This window comes from Setaria italica, chromosome II (genome assembly GCF_000263155.2).
Source record: "Setaria italica strain Yugu1 chromosome II, Setaria_italica_v2.0, whole genome shotgun sequence".
Taxonomy (NCBI): Eukaryota; Viridiplantae; Streptophyta; class Magnoliopsida; order Poales; family Poaceae; genus Setaria; species Setaria italica.
Genome location: NC_028451.1, coordinates 10,693,521 through 10,712,648, shown reverse-complemented (window position 1 = coordinate 10,712,648; position 19,128 = coordinate 10,693,521). Strand labels below are relative to the sequence as shown.

General features: G+C 44.3%; 4 protein-coding genes across 6 annotated transcripts; all 4 read left to right on the top strand.

The window, feature by feature from the left end:
• LOC101779534 lies at positions 1-7,025 on the top strand. Its single transcript, XM_012844243.2, has 4 exons — positions 1-222; positions 1,187-1,263; positions 3,092-6,586; positions 6,700-7,025. Exon 3 carries the CDS (start codon positions 3,170-3,172, stop codon positions 6,503-6,505), a length of 3,336 nt encoding a protein of 1,111 aa, XP_012699697.1. The 5' UTR covers positions 1-222; positions 1,187-1,263; positions 3,092-3,169; the 3' UTR covers positions 6,506-6,586; positions 6,700-7,025.
• Positions 7,026-7,539: 514 nt separating this feature from the next.
• LOC101783590 (sigma intracellular receptor 2-like) lies at positions 7,540-9,430 on the top strand. The gene is made up of 2 exons (XM_004959105.2): positions 7,540-7,930; positions 8,109-9,430. Exons 1-2 carry the CDS (start codon positions 7,607-7,609, stop codon positions 8,283-8,285), a joined length of 501 nt encoding a protein of 166 aa, XP_004959162.1. The 5' UTR covers positions 7,540-7,606; the 3' UTR covers positions 8,286-9,430.
• A 741-nt stretch (positions 9,431-10,171) lies between these two features.
• Positions 10,172-12,934, top strand: LOC101778854 (sigma intracellular receptor 2). Of its 3 annotated transcripts, none has more exons than XM_004955957.2 (3): positions 10,172-10,621; positions 11,264-11,445; positions 12,584-12,934. In XM_004955957.2, exons 1-2 carry the CDS (start codon positions 10,298-10,300, stop codon positions 11,438-11,440), a joined length of 501 nt encoding a protein of 166 aa, XP_004956014.1. In that variant the 5' UTR covers positions 10,172-10,297; the 3' UTR covers positions 11,441-11,445; positions 12,584-12,934. The 3 variants fall into 3 exon arrangements, with proteins under 3 accessions (XP_004956014.1, XP_004956015.1, XP_022679582.1); XM_004955958.3 differs by having other exon boundaries at positions 11,264-11,482; XM_022823847.1 differs by lacking the exon at positions 12,584-12,934 and adding an exon at positions 12,208-12,559.
• Positions 12,935-16,714: 3,780 nt separating this feature from the next.
• LOC101778457 (CASP-like protein 1D1) lies at positions 16,715-18,158 on the top strand. Its single transcript, XM_004955956.3, has 3 exons — positions 16,715-17,048; positions 17,161-17,287; positions 17,654-18,158. The coding sequence occupies exons 1-3, from the start codon at positions 16,807-16,809 to the stop codon at positions 17,873-17,875; spliced, it is 591 nt and encodes a 196-aa protein (XP_004956013.1). The 5' UTR covers positions 16,715-16,806; the 3' UTR covers positions 17,876-18,158.
• The last annotated feature ends 970 nt before the right edge of the window (positions 18,159-19,128 follow it).

Below are 19,128 nucleotides of genomic sequence, written 5' to 3'. Positions count from 1 at the left end.
CCCCACCCCACCAAAACCCCGCGCCCTCCATATCTGCTTCAAACGCGGCGAGAGAGATTGGCGAACGCGGGGCAAGAACACGGCCGACGGCTCAGCCCCAATCCAACCACCGCGCGCCTCGGCTCCCCTCCCCGCCCCTCTCCACCCCACTCGCATCCCGGCGCGTGTGCAGCGAGGGGGCGACCGGTCTCCGCCTCCGCCGTCGCCGCCGACTCCCCCACGGTGCGCTTCTCGGCCCCTCCGTACCCCACCTCTTCTCTCCGTGAATCCGGCGTGGTTTCGGGGTTTCCGGTGCGCGCCTGCTCGCCCGACGGAATGCCGTGGCCGGAGTCTGGAACCGATGTGGTTGTGCGCGCGGAGGGGCGTGAGTGTGTTCCGAGTCTAGTCTATCGGAGCGCTCATTCCGTTTGGTTGAGATGGGAGAGTAGGGATGGGAACTTCTTACGCGGGGATTGATCTGATGAGGAGAAGCGAAAGGGCTGGGCGTTAGAGGGGCCATCGAGCCTCTCTCGTAGATCCGTTTCAAATACTAGGATTGAATTTGACGGGAAGTTCATTTGAGGTGGCGCGAAGTTTAGGTGATTAAATCCTGCAGGATTTAAGGAGTTGGAAAATTACATTCTAGTGATAACTCTTGCAATGAAGAAAAACACCGTTGCCCCAGTTGTTACATTCTGATGCAGAGTAACTGCAAAATCCTGCTTCTATAAAACAAAAGGCAAAACTCGTGGATTTGATATTTCATCCGTAGACAGTGCTTATCGCACAGATTGTTTCCAGCATTATAGGCGTTTCAATTCCTTGCTCTTTCTAGTGTTGTACACTTCCACTTGTACAACAGTGCATTATAAACTGAATAATCTATGGGTGTCATTTGTTAAACAAGAATAAATGTGATATTTTATTTCTCTAGTTATTTAAAACTTGACCATTGGGAGAGACATCCGGCTTGGTTCCCTTTTAAGAAGAGGGGGAGTAATGAACCCCTTAAGGAAGTTCTCACATGACCTGTGAGCACCCGGGTTTAAGACATGTTTACCATCTTTAAGACAATACATGCAATTTCTCTTTGTCGTATCTACCAGCAGATCATGCGACAAATTAATTTCTCGTTCATCGCCCTTTCTAACTTTGTTTTGCATAGATAATTGCATTTCTTATGATTGGATTTTCATTGTATGACCAGTCTGCACAGCAAGAAGACACTGGCCTCCACTGCACCTGGTGCCCTCTGTTGCTGTCACTATCACTATCTAATGCACGGTATCTTCTTGGTTCCCTGTCCACGTGATCATTTTACCTTCTTTTTGCAAATTTTTGTGGTTCTGGATTTTTTATGCACACCTGCTCAGTGAAATGCCTGGCCAGAAAATCTGGAATCCACATGTCTTTTTTCAATCTGTACTGGCACTTGTTCCGATTGGGTGGGACTTTTGGAGAGTATGACAGGAAACTTTTCTCTTGATGATGATGCTGGGTTTAATCAGAGAAGTGACCTATATGGTTTGATTTTTTCGAGGAAACTATGCAGGCCTGAGAGGATCTAGGCTCATGTAGATCTATTCTGAATACAAAACAAATTTTACAGTGCTTTAAGGTTGTTTTATTAACTTAAAAAATCAGTTGTTGTACTATTAATAAAAGGTTGTTGTACAGTGGGAAAAATTAAGGCAATTAAATTCTTCTGGATTGTATGGAGTTGGATATGGCATTCTAGTGATGAATGGTGCTTTGTCCAGTTGTAGTTCTGGCAAGGGGAAAAAAATCACTTCTGTATTGTGATTTGCCCCATTGGTAAAGGCTTAGCTGACATAATGCAGGATAACTGTAAAAGTTTGCTTCTGTACACCCAGGAGCAAAAACTTGCTGATTTGATATTTCTTTATATTAAAGCAGTACTTTACACATGTTCTATTTCCAGCACAAGAAGCATGTTCTGTTTCTTCTGTTTTGCCAATGTACTTCTAAACTGAATAACGAAATGTCTATTAAAGATATGTCATTGGGTAAACAAGAACAGATGAGATTTCCTGACATTTTTGTTTTTTCCATGTAAATTTCATAGTCGAGAATATGTCTCACTTGTCATTGTTATTTCTCAGTGAATCAATACAATAAATAAATACCACATCGGTCCCATCATATGTTCAGTTCATTCTTTTATTAAGATGTCTGCATTCCTTTTTTCTAAAAAAAATCTGCATCCCTTGTGATGAAATCTTCAAATTGATTGCTCTAGCTGGGGTTTCAAATTTCCATCTGCAATCACTAGGATGTTAGAGAAAGTGTTCATTAGTTGAAGCAATTGTAGATTGATTGCTCTAGTAATTCTCCAAAAGCGCTCCAATTTGGTTCTTAACATGTATTAGGTGTCCCGTTATAGGACTATGTATGAAAATGGAAAGTTAGAATACTGGAAGTACATGATTTCAGATGAAATGTGACATGTCAGCCAAATATGGATATGAATACACTTGTGTTCTGTTTCCATAAAAAAAGCTTTGCAAAGGAAAAAGGGACTTGTTCTTATGGCTAGTTGCTATTTTCAGGAAACAAGTAAGAAGAGGGGGGGGGGGGGGGGGAGTGTGTTGAGAAAATCTGTACGCCACAATTATCTCAATATGTTGAGAGCTGTTAAAATATGATAGAATAGTACAAAAACAAAACATAGGTATATGAAGGATCAAGTCCCATCAGTTATTTTGTTTCACTATATGGAGAAAAGAAGAAAATTAAAGGAATTTGTTTAAAAATGTTTATCATTAGATAGGACTGCATATTGCTAATACAGTAATACAGGAGCTGTAACTCACATACTTCATTCTCTTTTGTTCAATAAACGAACTGCAGTATTAGTAGAAACAATCAACATTTTTGTTCTTATGTGTTTTTATATGTTCTCCATATTACTTATCCAAGTAGAAGATTTAGTTTGGTAGAGAAAAGGAAAAGTATTTAATTGCAGCATTGCTTTTGAAATTATTTTGTTTTCTTTCATACTCCGGTTGGTATGTTCTAAAGTAATAACATCTCGCACACTGATATGAATTTGCAATTCTACGACCTAACTGATGTGTTATTTCTTATGCAGGATCATGATGAAGACAAACCATATAATTTGCTGTTAAAATACTCCACAAGATTGCTGTCTTTTCCTCAGCTGATCACAATGGAATGCAACAGGGAAGAAGCTTCAAGAGCTAAGGATCTAGCTGTGATAAAGCTGCAAGAAGCAGACTATGCTGGGGCCAAAAGGATTGCCCTCAAGGCTCAAAAGCTCTTTCCTGGCCTTGAAAATATTTCTCAGCTGCTAACTGTTTGTGAAGTCCACTGCTGTGCTGCTGTTAAGATCAACGGGGAGACGGACTGGTATGGTATTCTTCAAGTAGAAACAACTGCAGATGACGTGTTACTCAAGAAACAGTACCGCAAACTTGCTCTCTTACTCCATCCAGATAAGAACAAGTTTGTGGGTGCGGAAGCTGCTTTTAAGCTAATTGGAGAAGCTCACATGATACTGACAGATCAAGTAAAACGTTCATCTCATGATTTCAAAAGGAAGCAAGTTATTGCAACATCTGTCCCTGTACCGAAGAAGCGTGGACGGTCATCAAAGAAAACTGATCATGTTGCTAAGAGGGCCAATAAGGAGAACACTGATGCTGGATATTCAACTTTCTGGACCGTTTGCTTGGCTTGTGGTACAAAATACCACTATCCATGTAATTTGTTGATGAGACTTCTCCGCTGCCAGATCTGTTCAAAGAGTTTCCTTGCTTATGATTTGTATAAGAAACCTTCTGTCGGAGTGGAAGCATCAAATCCATGGAGTGGAATTTGGATGCAACAACAAATGTTCCCTCCAAGTCAAAAAACCCACGTCAGCAACCGACAACACAACTATCAGAGTGTCCCTGGTCAGCAAAATCCTGTCAATGGTCATCAAACTCCTGTCTCTAACCAGCAACAGCAACCTCAGAATGTATCTGATAAGCAAACTCCTGACATTAACCAGCAACAGCGACCACAGAAATTCCCTTTCAGTTCAGGGCCAAAGAATGTAGATTCTCATCCATGTCCAAGTCAGCAAGCAAATGTTACTAACCAAAAACTCTACAATCAGAGGGCCCCTGGTCAGCAAAATCCTGACAATGGCTCTCAGGCTCCTGTCACTGACAATCACCAGCAATCTCTGAAAGTTGCGGGCAAGCAAAGTCCTATCATTAACCAGCAACAACAATCTCAGAAATCTCCTTTCAATTCAGGATCAAAGAATGTAGTGAATTCTCAGGGTGCAGCCTGTCCCAACAGTTATGCAACTGGAAGCACTAATCTTACAGCTGAAGCTGTAGCTTGTAATAGCACAACGGTTACAAGGCCATCATTGAATGATCAAAATGTTGAAGATAGAACTAAACCACCTGTTGTGAATTCTGATAAAGTTCCTCTAGCAAACGAGCAAATGAGGGCAAAGGAGGTAGCTACAGGATCCAGTTATCATGTTGCTGTAAATGGTAGACGAGTTGCTAATGAATGTGTTCTTACTGCTGCAACTGCAAGTGCAGATAAAACATCTGGGCAGAATCCTTCTATATCAAGGCAGCAAGGAGACACTGTCATCAGTGAAGATCAATCTGATGGAAGTAGAAAAGGCAGCGATTCTCCTGCAAAGAAAAGGATAAGAATAGAAAACTCTTCCTGTACAGCTGGCAAAAGTGATCATATAGCAGAAAATGAAGGTGCTAAAGTGAGCAGCGAACACAAACTTAGTACTCCAAGCAAAGAGAAGATCACAAATGAAAATGGAGAAGTGATCAATGGGAATCAAGATGCATTGCAAGGAACAGGAATAAAACAGGAAACTCCTAGTTCTGGAAGTGGAAGTGCTGCTGCTGCCAGATCTGTGAACAATAGTATTCCTGACAATATTACAGTTTCATGTCCAGATTCAGACTTCTATGACTTTGAGAAAAACAGGGATGCAGATCGATTCGCAGTTGATCAGATATGGGCAATTTATGATGATCATGATGGCATGCCAAGATACTATGCTCGAATTAAGCAGGTTTACTCTCCAAACTTCATGTTGCGGTTCACATGGCTAGAGCATGATCCTTTGTATGATGCTGAGAAGGCATGGTCTTCTAAGGAGCTGCCTGTTGCTTGTGGAAGTTTCAGAGTTGGAAAAACACTCTTAACTGAAGATACTAAGATGTTTTCTCATGTTATTTCTTGGACAAAAGGAAGGAAGAGGAACAGCTATCAGATTTATCCAAAGAAAGGTGAAGTTTGGGCAGTTTTCAGGGGATGGGACATCAACTGGAGTTCAGATTCCAACGATCATAGGCCTTATGATTATGATGTTGTAGAAATCACCTCAGACTTTGCTACGGGTTCAGGCACTTATGTGATTCCCTTGGTAAAGATTAAAGGTTTTGTCAGCTTATTTGTTCGATCAAGCAATGAAGCACCATTTCTGATACCTGGTGGTGACATGCTCAGGTTCTCCCACAGCATCCCTTTTCACAGGTTGGCACAAACTGACAGGCAACATATCCCAAATGGTGCTCTTGAACTGGATACTGCATCACTACCTACTGATCTGGAGAAAGCGTTTACTCCTGTAAACCTTGACAGCTGGGAGATGCCAGTTGGGAATACTGAACAGAGTCAGGATGGTACAGGTACAAATGTACAGAATGAAGTTGAGAAACTAAATCAGAATACAAAGAGTGCACAAGATAATGGCTCAGAAGCTTCAGTCATTGATGATCATGGTGGTGATGGATGGAATGATAGCTCTCAACCAGAATCTCCAACTAGTTTTGATTACCCTGATCCAGAGTTTTGCAACTTCACTAGTTTGAGATCATTTGACAAATTCAAGAAAGGTCAGGTTTGGGCACTGTATTCTGATACTGACAAGTTCCCGAAGTACTATGGTTTCATAAAGGGCGTCGATCCAGATGATCACACAATCCACATAAAATGGCTTGAGCACTGTCCATGTGCTCAAATGGAAAAGTGTTTAGTGCAAGACGGTTTGCCTATTGGCTGTGGAGCATTCCGGGTCAGCAGGCAAAGTGACATCTATGATTGTACAAGTGTCTTCTCCCACAATATGGAAGTGACGCTGATGCGTAAAGGAAAAAAGTATGAAATTCTTCCACGTGTTGGCCAGGTATGGGCTATATACAAGAACTGGAGCCATGCATGGAATTTTGAAGATTACTGCAGATGTGAATACTTTCTGGCTGAGGTCCTGGAGATTTCTAATGGTAATGTAACAGTGTCATGGCTTACTAAAGTGGAGGGCTTTATCGCAGTATTCAAGCCAGAGCAAACAGCTGAATCCAGGAGTGCCATGAGAGTAGCAAAGAGTGACATGATGATGTTCTCTCATCAGATTCCTGCCTTCCGCTTGACAAATGAGAACCTTTGTGGTTGCTGGGAACTTGATCCTGCATCAGTACCTGAAGTTTTACTGGTCGGAAAAAACATGTGAAATAATGACAAGATTGCTCCTAAGATAAGTTAATATCCTAAGATACGTTAATAGGGAAAGTTTAGCCTGTGAAAAGTACAGGTATGATCTTGAACATGCATCATAAATTTTAACTAGAGTAGTTTTGCATGATTAAACATATGACACTTCTTCCACTCTTGCTAACTATTTATTTTTTCCCTCATGTTTTGCAGCTTGCTGTTGACAAAGATGCAGTGCTGGATTTTGTATTTTGGTTGTTAGTTGTAGCTTGTGCCGAGTAGACAGGTTAATTCATTAGTTTGCTACCTGATGGCTGATGCCAAATGTTTAAGTCTTGCAGGATCTCGCTTAGGTTTCATCTCACCATTCCATCTTTGTTGTGTGCATTGTAAATGTTTTGTTGGCTACATAGTTGATCGCAGCTCCAGTTGTATGCACCTTTCTAGTGGGAATGCTTGCATACAATTTGGAGACTTTGGCAGCATCAGCATATATTTATTAATCCTCCATATTTGAAAACTAGTTGCTGCTTGTCCAACTCAAACAGAAGGTGCTAGATGGGCAATGTCTTTATCATGAATGATGGGCAACTGACTTCGTTCGTGTTCTCATTTTATTGTTGCGTATGCTGCTTCAAGAATCGCTGACATACCAACTTTCTGGGGGTACCCAAGTGTTGGTACCTTCATTTGCTTGTCTTTCTAGGTAATCGTATGTTTAAGTTTTGCTTGAAGGTGAAAGTAGTTTTTCTGTGTATTTCGTATGCGTGCACGATGGTACCAGTAATCTGATTGTGCATGTGTCATTTCGCAAGGCAGGCTAATTTTTAGTTACTTTGTATAGTTGTTAAGGCCTACAGGTCTTCTCTCTACTTTTGTTCCAAAATGATCATCGTATCATCATCATGCCTCGGTATTTATGTATCCGAAATCTGAATCCAAATGCAGACAAAGTTCTCGTACAAGTAACAGTTCATCAATGTTAGCAGTGACATTTTATTAAAATGGAGCAGTGTTGCCACATGCCAGGCAACCACTTTAATATAGCTGAGATCAAGAAGCAGATCACCACCCTCTCCTACCCATACCGATCAGTCAACCCAGATCGCAGCAGCCGGCGATGGCCGTGGTTTCGTCGGCCGTGGACGTGGTGGTGGCGCTCTTCTCGCTGACCATGGCCGTGGCGGCGCCGCTGTTCGACTCCCAGGTCGTCCTCCCGCCCGGCCTCTACCCGGCGCCGCTGGTGAGCATCTTCCGGTGGTTCGTCGCCGAGTTCGACCACTACGTCGTGGCCGACCCGCCGCCATTCTTCCGCGGCCTCGTCTGGCTCGACCTCGCCTTCCTCTGGCCGGTCAGCGTCGCCAACCTCTACGGCGTCCTCGCGCGTCGCCGCTGGTCCGCCGCCACCTCCCTCATCGCCGGCGTCCACATGCTCACCTACTTGGTAACGTAACCATTTCTTCTTTCTCCTCTTTGTCATCCCGTCAACTTGAAATTCGTGATCGGGTACGAAATTTTCAAATCGTGATCTGAGCATGAATAAGAATTTAAGCTACAACCTGATCATGCGTTGAGTATCTTGATTTCTGTCTAATATTTTTTTTATATAATACTTGTTTCAGTCCGCAATGTTCGGGGAGATGTTGGGCTCAGGGAGAGCAACACGGAAGCTGCTTGGGTTGTACGCTCTGTTCGTTGTTTTTGCTGTAGCTTCAGTTGTGCGTGGCCTCTGCTGGCGCTCAACACAAGCTACACCGGCAGGTTCGTCAGCTGCACATCCGCCTAAGAAGAGGGTCTAGCCGTCTAGGCCTCTGGGACAGCCCTGGTATATCACACGTCAGGCCGTGTCCAACGGTCTGAGCTAGTAAGGGCGTGTTTGAATTCTTAGATTAAAATTTAGTTTTTCTCACGTCGAATGTTTGGATGCTAATTAAAATGATTAAGAATGAGCTAATTATAAAACTATGCAGAAGCCCAGGGCTAGTTCGCGAGATGAATCTATTAAGCCTAATTAATTCATCATTAGCAAATGGTTACTGTAGCACCACATTGTCAAATCATGTATTAATTAGGCTTAATAGATTCGTCTTGCGAATTAACCTCCATCTGTGCAATTAGTTTTATAATTAACCTATATTTAATACTCCTAATTAGTATTAAACATTCAATGTGACAGGAGCCTAGTATCTAATAGCTTTAATCCAGGCACAGTAGCACACAGTGACTCCAGAAGCGTGCGTGTGAGAGGGGGAGGCGTTGGAGAGTGTGCGAGACCGGCGCTTCGCATGCGCTACGATTTTTGCACTGTTTATCGAGTAGAACATTATTTCCGGTAGCTCTAAGCCACCCGTTGGAGGAGGCCTTAGAAGGGAAGAGCTCTTCACTTGAAACTCGAAAAATTGTACGTAGGATTTATTGTACACTTTCATGATAGTTCTGGACAAATCAGTTATTATATATTTTCTCAGTGTTTCAACAATTATGGTGAACGAACAAGCAAAAACATAATTGATTGCAAAGCGCTCAGTTCAAATTGTCGTGGATCTCTGCTCGGTTATGTTCAGCATTGCTCTACTTAGTGGTCCCTGTTTTCAAAATTCAAACTCAAAAGCTGACCATTTTGACCTAGCAGTCCTGAATTTTTTTCCCTAGTTGTGCACTAACAAGAGAAGGAAATGGTGAGCAGTGAAGTTGATAAGGTATATTTGTTTAGGTGAAAAGGCACACGCCATGTTGTTATCTTCAAAAATACAGAAACGATTTTCATTATTTCCCCTGAAATAAGAAATTGCAACGAGAACAGCAAGCGATCTGGTAATGGACACTGCACGTGTTTCTGGATCTGTGCCTCAAACAGTCTCATCTTCTTCCCGGTGCCCAGGGGCCTGTTTTCCCAAAATCCCAACTTTGATACTATGCAAAAGAAGATTCACCATCACATCAAACTTGCGGTACATGCATGGAGTACTAAATGTAGACAAAATTAAAAACTAATTGCACAGTTTTGTTGTACTTTGCGAGACGAATCTTTTGAGCCTAATTAGTCAATATTTGGACAATAATTCACAAATACAAATGAAACGCTACGGTGTGCTACAGTGCTAGCATAGTGATTTTGGACAGCCAAAATCAGGCAACAAGGCCCTGTTTTAAAAACCATCCAAAGCAAATGTGAAGTCATGCTGTGCTAGGCAAGAGGAAATGCAGTGGGAATATTAAAGGCTTGTGCATTCATTTGTGTCACCATCGATAACACCATGTCAACCACATCCACTACGCGAACGACTGCAGGATTAATCCGTGATTTCTTAGTATTCAGATAATGTACCATTGCACCTGAAACCTTTTTTTTAAAATCTTGTTATCTATGGGTCCAATTTTCAATTATTAATTTCTCATGGTTGTAGAACATTAACCTCATATCCAAGAGAAGTCTCCTTTTTAACTTCTCAGAAATATTCATAACGAATTCACATTGTTACGACTAGTTTCACTTGAGTTGAGTTGAGTTGAGCCCATTTAATTTCTTGCAACTAGTCCTTATCCATATCTGGATCTTGATCGTTTAATCCGTCTTAGGACACGTGGATTGCTCTACTCTTCATCTTACAAAATGTTTTTCTTTTCTAAACCTTATTGTTTCCTGTAACACGAAACATCCAAAAGTACTTGTATAGAGTTGTAGCTGACGACTCCATTTAAAGTTCAAACACAACCCTTCCTCCCTACTCCTGCTCGAGATCCCCATCAGAACTTCAGAAGCCAGTCGCCACCCGAAGCGCCAGCAGATCCACCGGCGAGCGCGGGGACGATGGGCGTCGTCTCGGCTGCGGCGGACCTGGCCATCGCGGTCTTCTCCCTCACCATCGCCGTCGCGGCCCCGCTGATCGACGGGCAGTCCGTCCTCCCGGGCGACCTCTACCCGGCGCCGCTCGTGGAGCTCAAGCGGTGGTACGCCTCCGAGTTCGACGACTACCTCATGGCCCGCCCCCCCGGCTTCTTCCGCGGCATCATCTGCCTCGAGCTCGCCTTCCAGTGGCCGCTCGCCGTCGCCACGCTCTACGGCCTCCTCACCGGCCGCCGCTGGGTCGCCACAACCTCCCTCATGTCCGGCGTCGTCACCCTCACCTCCATGGTAAACTCGTCTTTACCCTCCCCCATTCTAGTGGAGTCACCGCTGCAATTTCGTGAATTTTGTATGTCAACCTGCGGCTCTGCCCCAGATCCAGTACTCTAAATGGTTGATGCACAATTATACACTTGATGAAGTCAACTGATGTGCAATCCCAACATAGTTTCTTGTGTGCTGATTGTATATGATTGGCTGGCGTCAAATGAGATATTGCTGGAAACTGTTTTGTAGTCCCATGTGATTGAGAGTTACTTTCAGAATTTAGATTGCTTTGGCATATCTATTGCATTTCCTCTAGTTGCTGATTTCAGACAAGTTAAGCTACCGCCAGCATTTTAATGCTCTCTGAACTGTGGTTCCCTTGATCCAAATGTGCTATAAATGTGTAACATTTTACATTTATATTAGGGGTTCAATCTCAACTGCAATGTCTTGGATTAAAATTCAAAATATAGTAGTACAACACTTAAATTTTTGTTACACTATCCGATATCAAACCATGGCACAATTCAATATTGACTCCCTGGAGGAATGTCTACCTATTATGATTGATGTGAGCATGTTTTTTTTTCCTTTGAAATAACAATGTGATCCTGCTCCTGTATATCCTTGATTCTTTTTAAAAAGTTCACTTTATTGTTGCAGTCTGCAGTACTCGGTGACATGTTAGGTTCGGGCAAAGCAACACCAAAGTTGCTTCAGATGTATGCTCCTTTTCTTGTTTTTGCTATCATTGCAATCCTCCGTGGACTTTGCTCATGCTCTGAACGCACTACTGCTGGTTCATCACTTCGGCCTTCTGCTCGCAAGAAGAGGGTCTAGATCAGGTTTCTACTACCTGCATTTCAACAATTTATTAGCAAGGTTCATATACTGTTCCTGTATATGTTTGGAAAAGTTAGATGATATTAGTTTGAAATTGATCCCAGGAAATGTTGTTTGTTTATACCCATCAGGATCATGTCTCTCCAGCTCTTATTTTGCCTTTCTATTTACCCCTTTGACTGTGTCCTGTAAAATAAGATGTCATTTTTATCTGTTTGGCTGGCTAATTCAAATTTCAGTATTTATTAGTGGAGTAATTATTGTAGAATCACACCTTTTTTAGTCATATACTCATATTAGCTGAAAACTGTGGGATTGATGGCTTCTGGCATATAACACTTTGTTCAATTTTTGGTTTGTTTCTGATCACCTATCATAACCAATTCTAGCCAAAGCTGACAGGTAGGTCCCCGGTCCCCTCCTATAACGTCACTCCGTGCTGTTGGTCTATCCACCTTTTGCATGCTAACAATAAGAACACTGCTCATCAGCAGCATGCCAATTGACATGTGATCCCAAAGTGTATTGGTTTGCTTGGGGTTTTATGGAAAGCCATATGACATTATGATTATAGTCTGTCAATCTTGAAAACCCCACATTATATGCCACAAGCTACAAAATCTGGTATTTTCTTCAGCAGCAACTATAAACTGTAGGATTCTCTGAAACGTAATCTTATTACTCGTACTACGTCGAAGCACTCTAATTGGCAAAGGTTTGCTTTACAGCACACTTACATATGTGCCTCTTCTGTAAATTTACAGCTACAGCACAAACACTTTGCCTGAATCTGAAAGCGAGGAAAAACAGAGGATTGTAATACTTACTATGTCTTGTTGAGTTGATAGCATATAAACCAGATCCACAAGGGTTAGTCAGCATGAAATGTTGGGTTATACCACAAGTACTCTAAAACTGCTGATACTAGACATGCTCGAAGCATGTAGCTTCTATATTCAGTTTAAACCTCAGCTGCAGTGTTGTAGCCAAAGGGACACATAAACCTTCTGTCTATGCTATAACAAAATCACTGCAATATTCAGTATCAACTACACGGAGGAATGACTACTTTTGATGCTATCGTGTTCTTGTATTATTTTTCTTGATTTACTTTTTAAAATTCTGCTCTAATCATTGCAGTCTGTGGCACTTGGAGAAATTTTTTGGGTTCAGGCAGAGTGGTGCCAAACTAACGCTGGTTCATCACCTGGACCTTCTCAGAAGAAGAGGATCTGGATCAGGTTCCTATTCCCAGTATTTCAACGATCTTTTGGAATTTATGCCAGCATATGTTGAAATGTCAGATAGTACAGCTCCAGAATTTGTTGTTCCTTGTCCCTGGAAAGTCATATTTACCTTGCCTTTATTTGTATTTCCCCCGTGGACCATGTCCTTGTAATTAAGACCTTGTTTTATTTACTTGACGACCTGATTCAACCTATGGCACTATTCTGACATTAAGTTTAGTAAACCTTGTTCATTGTGACCGTAGTTGCATAACGTTCCGATCCAGGTGTTATCTCTGGGAGTCTGGGACACATAACCATGTGTTTGTTTTGAATTTTGTTCAAAAAGTCCACCGTAAACGGTTCTTGCCCAAGCTGACACCCCCAAAGCCTCGCTTCATCTTTTCCTGTTTCATTTTTCATACAATTGGGCAGGTGAAAATAGCAATCCATCCCCATGCTCATGCTTCCGTAACTTCGTATCACGAGTGGACCCTGACTTCTGAGTTCATTAGTGATTCTTGACGACCAGCTGGAAACCAGATAGGCATTGGCCCCTGCTTGTATCCTGGAATTGGAGGTCATTTGGTGGCCGAAAGAGATGGATGCATTCATATGCGTTAATTGTTCATTCATCATGGTCAAATAAACGAGTACGTATATTGCTTGTTTGACTAACCAAGAACTAGTGGCTGACTATTTATATTTTTGCGTGATAACGTAAGGGACAGTGACTGGGATATGATGACATTTCGTACTTGTACCTGATGAGTGCTCATCATAGGAACTAAACTTTATCGAATCCATGTTTATTCCATAATGACATGACCACGCCAGCATGTACGTTCCTACTGATCGTATCCAACCTATGAAGAAATCGTCCTTGATTTAAACTACTGGTCCTCAAGTCACATCCGTGTTGGTAGAGAATAATTTTCGTGCTACTAGTAGCAGAAACTTCGTAAACCTTAATTCTTCAAGTGTGGCTCCACCCTGTGACTGAAATATCGTTTTTTTTTATAAAAAAATTACAACATGGAGGGCTTGCAAGGATCCACGCCAAGTAGTCAATGCAATGTGCATGCACAGCCACACAAATTTTCTAAGGTGACTTGCTGTAGTTAGGAAGACCATCTTGAGTTGATCTCAAAACTTCTTGCCTTGAGTTTGAGTCATCGATGGATTAACTTCCCTGCTCTTAGCTTGGATTATTTCGAAATTATAAGCTATTCTAACTTTCTTGGAAAGTCAAACGATTTTATGTTTGACCAAAATTATAGAAAGGATCACAGAGGTCTATAACACTGAATAAATATACTATAAAAATATATTTAATGAAGAAACTAATGTATTTATTTGGCATCATGAATGTTTTTTTTTTTGAACGGAAAGGGCACGAGAGTGTGCCTATTTCATTGATATAGAGGAGATACAACCGACGGAACGGTCAAGAGATTAAAAGAAAAGGAGAAAGGAAAAGGAAGGGGGAAACAAAAAAAAAGGACGCAGGGGATTGTATCGTTGTGATTACGCTAGCAAGCCCGCTAGGTCTCTCGCTCCCGCTGCTATCCACATATTAGCTGAGGATTTTATTTTTGCCATTAGTTGCGTTGTCGATGAACCCTTGTGGCGGAAGATGCGTGAGTTTCGTTCGTTCCATAGCTCCCACATAATCAGTAGGGTTAGGCTTCTGTACGCTTTACGTGGGGTCCCTGGGCTCCCACATCATGAATGTTAGTAGTATAAATTTGGTTAAACTTGAGATGTTTTGGCTTTCTAAGAAAGTTGAAATGACTTATAATTTGGAACGAAGAGAGTAATTAGCGATTGGAAAGCCAACTATAATGTTGAGCCATTTGCTGGATAAGATCGCCAGCAAATTGCCCGGTAGGGAAGGCGGTCATGCTGAATTAAATCCAGGAGGTGATCCTGGTACCCCTGGTCGTTACGGCCGCCAGCTATAGCGCGTTTGCTTAATTCTTCAACGATGGCAAAAATAAGCACTCTTCTCTAATCTTATGCCTTGTAGCCTATCTTTACATTGTCGAGAGAGGCACGGTTTTTGGCACGAGACTGACTGGTTTCTTAATCTACTGCTCCCCCATTTCAAATTATTATACGTCATTTTAACATGTTTAAATACATAAATATTATTATGCATCTAAACATAAGGTATATCTAAGTTCACACCAAATCTATAAATTAAAAAAGGTCAAAACCACCTATCGTTTACGTTGATTTCGTTGCTCTCGCGCTCGCGTGTGTATTCGGGAAAAAGATCTTACACTGCTCTAGGCATGGGCCCCAGCAAACGCGACACGTCAGCAAATCTGGCGGGATCGGTCTGCTTCACTTAACTAAACATCCTCTGATCCGATGACCATCACGTAAATAAACATACTACATGCGTGTGTAATCGCCATCCAAAAACCCAGCTGTGAACTCACGCACATCCTCTGAGAGAAAGCGCTGCGCCTTTGTCGTCGTCCTCCGTCCCATCATATCCATCGCTAGCAGGCTAAACACTGCTGGTAAAATGTTTTCATTACCGGTTCCTAACCTCCTTTAATATCGGTTGTGAACCGGTATTGCTACTTCTGTACTGATGGGGAGCCTTTACTATCGGGTCAAATAACCGGTACTAAAGGGGTATTAAAAGATAAAAAAGGAAATCCCGCCAGCCGCGCCTAGTTGCCCCGCCACCGCGCCTTGTCGGCGCCGGTGGCCCCTCCCCCGCGACCCGCCGGCCACCCCTTCTTCCTGGCCGGCCGCCACTCCTACTCACCGGATCTCTAGGCGCGCCTCAGAGATCCAACGAGTAGGAGCGACGGTCGGCTGGGAAGAACGGGTGGCCGGCGGGTCGTGGGGGAGGGGCAGCTAGGCACAGCTAGTAGGATGCAGCTAGGAGAGGGGCAGATCCGGCAAGGGGAGAGAGAGGGAAGTGCCTTGGATCTCGTTGCCGCCGTCGCCCCCGGATCTCGTTGCTGCCGCCACCGCTGCGCCATCCGCGCTGCTACATCCTGTCACGCCGAGCCCGCTAGCCGCCGCCGCTCCGTGGCCCGATGGTCGCTGCCGCCGCGCCTCGCCCCGTCGCTGCTCCTTGCCTTAGGCACGAGGTGAGGGGCGAGGGGGGAGAAGGAGGAGAGGGGAGGCCGGGGAGGAAGGGAGGGAGAGGGTCGGTGGCGGTGGAGGGAGAAAGGGGGTCGGTAGCGGAGGGAGTGAGGGGGCTAGTGGGATAAGGAGAGAGGGAGCAGAGAAGTGGGACTAGGGGAGAGAAAGGGAGAAGTGGTGGAGGGAGAGAGGGAGCGTGGACGTCAAGCACGCTTAACTGAATTTGAGAAAGATTTTAGGTCTAGTCTGACAGTTAGTCACCCAATGGGTCAATACCGGGTGAAGGCTCCACCTAGTACTAAAGATTCTCAAGCACATTAGTACCGAGTGGAGGGTGACCTTTAGTACCAGTTGGAACTCCCAACCGGCACTAAAGTGGATCACGGGAGGCTCCGAGGAACTGACGCTTAGATCCGATACTAATGCTCACATTAATATTGGATAAAAACCAACCGATATCGAGGGTTACACCAGTGAAACTCCATAAAAAAATGGCGAGCCCGAGCCGAACCTTCCACCAACTAGTCCCGTACCTTTCGTCGCTCCCGGTCATGGCGGCGGGCCTGAACAACTGTTCCAACTTCCAAACGCATACGCATCCATACAAGGGTGCCTGACTTTCTCCAAATGTGAACAAAGCACGCGATAACGACCACGTAAATTATACTCGCCTTGCGTCCAGGAACGGGCTCATCTGCTACGTACTTATCGGCTAGCATAGCACATAGCAGTCACTAGTCAGAGGCAGATCAGACGACTAATCCAAGCATCATGCGCTCCAGCTAATGGGATCGGAACAAATAAAATCCGTCCAGACTGCAAGACTCCCGGGCACCAGACAACTTGACGTCGCGTTCTCACGTGCCCTCGTGTCGCCGTGTGCCGCTGCCACCCAGTCCCGGGCTCCCGTGCCGGCCGGCGGCTATCTATATAGCAGGCAGCCGTGCCGCAGCGCAACAGCCTCGCGACGACTACCACTCCAGCTTCTCTGTAGCCAGCGCGCGCGCGAAGCTAGAGCTAGTAGCCATGGCCACCGTGGACGCCACGACGACGGAGTCCGGCGGCAAGGGTGCCGCGGCGGCGGCGCCCGCTCCCGCGCGCGGCGGCTTCCCCGGCGCCGACCTGGCCCTGCGTGCGCTCCTGTTCGCGGTGACGCTGGCGGGGCTCGTCGTGCTGGCCACCGCCAAGCAGACCGTGCTCATCCCCGTCCCGCTGCTGCGGACCGTCCTCGCCATGGACGCCAAGTTCAAGGACTCGCCGGCGCTCATGTGAGTGCTCTCATCTCAACTTTGTTATTAATTGCTTCGTCGTCTCAAGGTGTTCGTCGCTGACCTGCACTACTGATCTCTTCCTTCGTGTGCTCGATGGCCACGTATATAGATACCTGCTGGTGGCGCTGTGCGTGACGTGCCTGTACAGCCTGCTGACGGCGCTCGGCTCGATGAGACTCATCTCGGGCTCCGCTTCCGCAGCCAAGACCGTCTTCCTCCTCCTCCTGCTCGATGTGGTGAGCACCTTAATTTAATTATTCACGACGAGTTCTACAATACATATTTCTTCTTTGTTTCTAATCAAGACCTTTTACAGAGGCTGATTTAGTTAGTGTTTTTTCAAAATATGTTTCAAACAAGAGATTTGGTTTGCACTTTAATTTAATAAACTAATGAACAATACATGCTACATGTGTAGCAAGATATTGGCTAAAAAAGATTGGGAGGACAAGTCAAATCTAGCTAACAGATGATGCATGTAGCAAATTAAAACCGGTGTCACTTGGTCCATCTTTGAAAATTCCTCCAAGAACAACTAGTACTCGAGACCAATCTGAACACGAAACGTATTTAATGCCCTGTTTGTGCGTCTTGCACGGCAGTTCTACGCGGCGGTGATGGCTTCCGCGACGGGCTCGGCGGGCGGCGTGGCGTGGATCGGGCTCAAGGGCAACTCGCACACCCGGTGGGCCAAGATCTGCGACACCTACGGCAAGTTCTGCCGCCACATCGGCGCCTCCGTCTTCCTCGGCCTCGTCGCCTCCATCGTCCTCGTCCTCCTCGCCGTCCTCAACGCCTACTCCCTCTACCGCCGCAGCCGCTGATATCTGCAGGGCCACGGTGGCTGTTCTGACGGCCGGGGACTGCTTGGAATTGTGTCGTCCTGTGTGTGTTTCCCGTTGCCATCCATGAGGTGTACGACGTGAGTGACATCTAGTGTAGCCTTTGTACGGGAAAATGTAGAGAAATGATATATTGCATCGTGTGTATACACTTCTGTTGTTTGTCTCGAGTGTGTTTCTTAGGCCATCATATATAACATTGTTGTGTACTCTGTACATGTCACTCCTATAGTTCATTTATTTGATGTTTTTTTTGTAAGGTTCATTTGCTGTTAGTGCAACAGCATTACATTATTAGTTAGAGCATGGTCAACGTAGTCAGCCGTGGGAGGTGATTTTTTTTAAACAAACCAAGATGATGAACTGATAAAGAATAGGTCCAGATTGGGCGGAATAACAAACAAACACTGACCGGTTGGATTAGGATCTTAACACGTACCGCATGCATCGCACTACTCAAAATCAACTCAACTAGACAACACTATTGCTACCCCTCCTAAGGCTCCTATGGTTTTTCCCAGTCCAACCACTATATCTTTCCCTTGCATCTTTGTGCTCTCTGCTGTTCTCTCCCCGAACCACCACTCCTTGGCTCAAGCCAAATGCCGCTCGCTATAATGCATAGGTTCTACCACTATCAGTAACGGTACCAAAACCTCTTCAATCTCGTTTTGGAACCAGTACAACAAAACCTCGTTTTGGAACCAGTACAACGAAACCAAGACTAAAAGTCTCCTGTTCAGTACCGATTGATGTTACCAACGGATACTCATGCGATTTTTCTTTTTAAACGCTACCGATACTAATGTTGTTTTGCCTTTTCCTGTCCATTCAATTCTCTTTCATTCAATGCTATTTTTTTAAAATTGCACTATAGCAATGCAATCGCCCCCTTTGCATTGGGGCCAAGGCCGGCAAAGGGCAGGCCCAAGGTCAGCATATAGGATGCCCAGTTGAATACTCACAAACCACCCTAGAGAACCAGGACATTGTACATCTTCTCGTCCTCTAGGCCAAACAAATAAGGAAAACCCTCGCCATATCTAAACTCCTCGTCATATCCCTTCTTTCTCCTGCAAACTACTCCCCAAGCCGAATCTCAATGGGCCCTGCTACCGAGGCTTACCCCTCGACAGTTGTCTTAAAATTGCATGTCAATGAACGTGACTATCTATCAGATGAAACCACCTTTAAGGGCTAGCTCCTCAGGAGTGTGAGATGAATTAGCGGCATTT